The 5,259-nt window shown below is 53.5% G+C and overlaps 1 protein-coding gene across 1 annotated transcript; it reads left to right on the top strand.

Annotated features, from left to right (window-relative positions):
* The first annotated feature begins 593 nt into the window (after window positions 1-593).
* LOC136529319 (putative UPF0481 protein At3g02645) lies at window positions 594-2,642 on the top strand. Its single transcript, XM_066522400.1, has one exon. The coding sequence runs from the start codon at window positions 678-680 to the stop codon at window positions 2,418-2,420; it is 1,743 nt and encodes a 580-aa protein (XP_066378497.1). The 5' UTR covers window positions 594-677; the 3' UTR covers window positions 2,421-2,642.
* The last annotated feature ends 2,617 nt before the right edge of the window (window positions 2,643-5,259 follow it).

Genomic DNA, 5,259 nt, shown 5'->3' on the forward strand with positions numbered 1-5,259 from the left:
TTACCCATCTAGAGTATTTGGCAAATTTATCACAATCTGATACAAATTATAGTGTATCGAAATGAGTGTTAGAAAATAAATAGAAAATGGCAAAGATAATCAGTTTACTAAATTTATTCATGAAACTTTTATAATACTTGTATAATGTAAGATTTTATGCTATACCAAAACACGGCCTAGCACAAAAAAATATCACAAATACATCAATCTGTAGGAGATTGAACGGTGCACTGATCCATTTATTTTTCTTGAAGTCCCCCATATTTACTGTACCCTTCCTTCACTCTCTTTTCCACCAATCCAAACTTAGGTTTCTGCAGTTAGATTGGTATAGTAAATACTATAATTACTGTGCAACTCGAATAAGTATGCAACTACTCCAATTAATGAAGGTTAGTATGATGTTTTCTCTATCATACTAATCTATCCTAAACTTACTAGTACAAATCTATTTATTCACGGATAGAAAGAGTATTTCTCTGTTTTGCAATTCTTTGCCTTCTTTCTTCTTCGCTGTCACCGTTCTTGCCCCTGTCTCCAGTGGCTCCACCACACTTAACAATCAATGTATGTGTAAATCACGGCTAGTACCATCGTTTTTCTGGTTAGTTGGAGTGATTTTCCTTTCTAGTTGCAACCAACCGTGAGAGGAAGCACACACAAACGGAGGACTAACAATGGCCTCGTCGGATCAACAAGCTGGTAGCCGCCACGGGACGCCGCTGGTGTTCGACGAGGTACGGTGGGTGGTCCAGATCCGTCACTCTCTCCGGGACGACGACGCCGCCGCCGGCGACGACGACGATGACAACGGCATCCCGGTGTCCGTTTTCAACGTGCCCAAGCAGCTGCGGGTGCACAAGCCGGAGGCCTACACCCCTCAGTTCATCGCGCTCGGCCCCTACCACCACTGGCGTCCCGAGCTGTACGAGATGGAGCGCTACAAGCTCGCCTCGGCGCGCCGCGCGCAGAAGCGGCTCTGCGCCGGGCTCAAGCTCGACGGCCTCGTCCAGCAGTTCGCGCGCCTCGAGCGAAAGATCCGCGCCTACTACCACCGGTACCTCGACTTCAACGGCGAGACGCTGGCGTGGATGATGGTCGTCGACGGCGCGTTCCTGCTCGAGTTCTTGCAGATTTACGCCGTCGCCATCGCCGACGACGAGGGAGACGGCGGCAGGGCGCTGAAGAGGGTGTCGTCGAGGATGGCGCACCTCGTTGACTTCACCGGGAGGAAGTCCGCGCACAACCTCATCCTCCGCGACATGCTCATGCTCGAGAACCAGGTCCCGCTCTTCCTGATCCGCAAGATCCTGGAGCCGCAGCACCCGTCGGTCGACGAGGCCGGCGAGACGCTCGCGCGGATGGTCACCGGGCTCACGAAGGAGCTCTGCCCGTTCAAGATGATGGACAACTTCCCGGCGGTCGACGTCGGCAAGCACGCGCACCTGCTGGAGGTGCTCTACTACATTCTCCTGCCGAAGCCGGCAGATGACGCCACGGAGGAGGCCGACGGCGCCAACGGGACCTTCCGCGACGAGGGCTACGACATTGAGGAGCAGGCCGCGGACGGCGGCGGCGCGGAGGAGCAGAAGCCGGCGATCAGCTGCGAGTACATGAAGCAGCTGTTCCTCGCCGTGTCGGGCATCGTGTCGGGCCTCAACACGGCCGGGCCCATGCGCTACGTGACGAAGCCGATCGAGTTTGCCATCAAGGCGCCATGGAAGATGCTCGCCGTCGTGCCGGGCTTGGGGTCCTTCATGTCAGGCGACGGGAGCAACGATCACCGCGACGCGAGCTCATCCGCCGCTGGGTACCTAACCCGGCCGCCGCTGATCGAGGAGATCATGATCCCCTCGGTGTCCGAGCTGGTCAACGCCGGGGTCAAGTTTCTCCCGACCTCCGGCGACCTGTCCACCATCGCGTTCGACGCCAAGACGGCGACCTTCCAGCTGCCCGTGGTGACCCTCGACTCCAACACGGAGGTGGTGCTCCGGAACCTGGTCGCCTACGAGGCGGCGGCGGCGTCGGGTCCGCTGGTGCTGGCGCGGTACACGGAGCTGATGAACGGCATCATCGACACCGACGAGGACGTGGCGCTGCTGCGGCGGCGCGGGGTGGTGCTGAACCGGATGAAGAGCGACGGCGAGGTGGCGAAGCTGTGGAACGGGATGACGCGGTCGGTGCGGCTCACCAAGGTGGCGTTCATGGACAGGACGATCGAGGAGGTGAACCGCTACTACAACTCGCGGTGGCGGGTGAAGACGAAGCGGTTCATGCGCAAGTACGTGTTCAGCTCGTGGCAGCTGCTCACCTTCCTCGCCGCCATCATGATGCTGCTGCTCACCACGCTGCAGGCCTTCTGCTCCGTCTACACCTGCTCGAGGTGGTTCGGCGGCGTCACCGTCACCAAGGCAGAGTGATTCTACTCACGCGCCTTTCAGGATCGGGCTACGCGACATGGCTTGCATGGGGTTTGGCAATTCGCTGCTGTGCTTTGATGTGCAAAGTAATTGGTTGTGACGATTTTACATTATTTGCAGCTCTGATGGTTTTTGTAGTGCTATAAACAGCACGAGTTAATCGTTGTAAGCTTTCATGAAAATGGGTGAGAATGTGAAATAATCATACTCCTGTGTATATGTCCATTTGTAATCTACCTTGTTTCTTTAAGATGAAGTGTTTTTTTATCTGTTGAACATCACGCCTCCTTAATCCCAGGCAACCAAAATTCATACATAATGCATACAAGGTCCTCTGTTCGTTTTAGAGCTAGGTGTTTCAGGCTTTTAGCACTAGTTAATTGGATTGGTGCCATTACGACTATCGCAGATTTGAGAACTACCATTACTATTCTTGATATTAGAAACATGCTATTGCAATTTCCTGAGTACTAAACTTGCCAGTTTATACACTTGATGATCCCTAGAGCCCATCTGCAGGCGTTAGTATTTCTGTATGAACTAAATTGCCCCTATTCTCCATGGTCATCCCATTCCTCCTCAATCTGTCTTCTCCTCCTCCCTCTGCCACCATGCAAACTCGCGTTGCCTGCCTCCCCCTCCCTCCCCTCCTCTTGCCACCGCTGTGCTTAAGCTTGCTACCTCCAAGGCCACACGTGTCACACCCTGTGCTCGTCCGCACCGCCCGATGGTGGCGCATGCTCATGGAGCTCTTTTCCATTCCCAGGCAAGGACGAGATGAGATGAGGAGTGTAGCGCCAGAGGATTCCGAGGGGCGGCTTGTGGTCCACTAGCACTAGGGCAAGGGTGCGGTGCCACGGATGCCAACACATGGAGGAGGGCGGAGCACGGCCACCAGCATAGGAGGAGAGTAGGGCCTATGAGGGCATAGCTAGCGTTGGATTGGGTGAGAGCGTCGGAGCCAGCTCTAAAAGAGGAAGGTGGAGCCAATGTTGGAGGGGAGGAACGAAGCTTTGGAGGGGGTGAGATGGAGCATAACCACTAGCATGAGTGGGGTTGGGCCAAGACGCGGCTCAGGAGGAGCGCATGTGGCGCAAGGCCACTGGCCCAACATGGGGAGGAGGAGTCACAGTGTGTGAGCCTCGATGCAGCGAGGAGGAGGGGTTGTCAACATGGCATGAGCTCTAGGGCGATGACAAGGCTAAGTCCTCACAGGATAGAGGCAACACTGTTGCTGGGTCTAGGGGGCAGGGGCAGCGGTGTGGCTGAGTCCGCGAGGGGCAAGAAGTAGCAGCACCATGGACCATGGGCGTGGAGGGTGGGGGACAACCGCCTAGGGCACGGCAGCCTCCATGGCCCAAATCTTTCGAGAGAGAGAAGAGAGATTGAGCGATGCAGATAAGTGTGATAGTGGGCCCATGGTAGTGTCACTTGGAACTTGTGCGTCATGCGTCAGTGAATGGAGGAAGAAGAGAGTATAGGGGTATTTTTTGTCTATGTGAAAATGCGGTAGCCCAAGAGTGAGTCAAACCGAGTTAACCTGAATCCCAAATGTATAGGTTGTCATATCTCAAGCAGATGATGAATTATAATAGCATGCTTTGAAATATGCGAATAGTAATAGCACAGTCCACAATAGTTGGGAGGGAGGGAGGTAGCCGAGCGTCTCAGGATGCACGACCCTGTAAGAGCATAGTGTTGGAAAAAAGGGATTTCCAGCAGGTGGGACTAGAAAGGACTAGCGGAGGCCTTCGCCTAGCCGAGTGCCCTGGGCGAAGGCATGAAAGATGGAAAGTGGGCCCAAACCTAATTAGGGTTTCATAAATGTATTCAACCACCACCCTTTGTATAGAGTTTGAGTTCCCCTTTTATAGGGCACTGTTTACTAAGGCTACTCTTTACAATTATACCCCTTGTCAGTTACTGTATATTCTTGGAATATTCCTATTCTAATACAAACCGCTAGGGGTACTTTGGGTGCCTTCTTCTTTGATCGTCTTTGCTTGATGGGCCGCTACCGTGAGTCTGCTTGTGGCCCACGGCCTGGCACCGCCTTCCTACAGGAAGTCCCTCAGCTCCTAGAACCTTTGCCCAAGATGACCTTCGTCTGGACCTTTGTGCTGACTCATGTAGCCTTCGCAAGTATCGCCCGAGCCTTCACCTTCGGCTGCAACCGGGCGCCTTCGCCGTAGTTTTTAGACCTTCGCTCAAGGAGTCCGAGCCTTCACCTTCAGCTGCATCTAGGCACCTTCGCCGTAGTTTTCAAACCTTTGCTTAGGGTGTCTGACCAGGCGAAGGTTCCGTCCTTCTTTCCCTACACAATGCTCACATAACATGGTTAATCGTTAGTTCTTAGCACCACTACGATCCTTGGAGCCTCCGTGACTCATAACCTTGTCCCAACAGTTCCCTCCTTGAGGGCATGGTCTGATGCTGGTGGGCCTTGTCCTCAAAGTCTAGCCCTTAGGTTCTGAGGCACGGAGGCTTTTGTGCATGCGGAGGCTTCCCCCCTGTCCTCCTAGATCACCTAGATCAGATCATTGTGTTGGTGATGTGTCACTACCTGATTCGCCGCAGTGGCTCTAGAATTAACGTGTTTTCAAATGGATGCGACCGTTGGCCCCGAAAGTTGAAACAGCAGGGCTATGGCTATATAAGGGGGCGGTAGGTGAAGGATTTCTCATCTCCATCTAAGCCATTGCTTTTGCTATAGTCCCCTTCTGAGTTCTTTGTTCTTTGCTTAACCTTCGCTTAGTTGTCACTTTGCCTTTGCTTCCTATTTCTATTGCTAAATCTTGGAAGTGGCTTCGCATGTTAGTCCTCCTCCCCACTGGGCTAC

This window comes from Miscanthus floridulus, chromosome 19 (assembly GCF_019320115.1).
Source record: "Miscanthus floridulus cultivar M001 chromosome 19, ASM1932011v1, whole genome shotgun sequence".
Classification (NCBI taxonomy): domain Eukaryota; kingdom Viridiplantae; phylum Streptophyta; class Magnoliopsida; order Poales; family Poaceae; genus Miscanthus; species Miscanthus floridulus.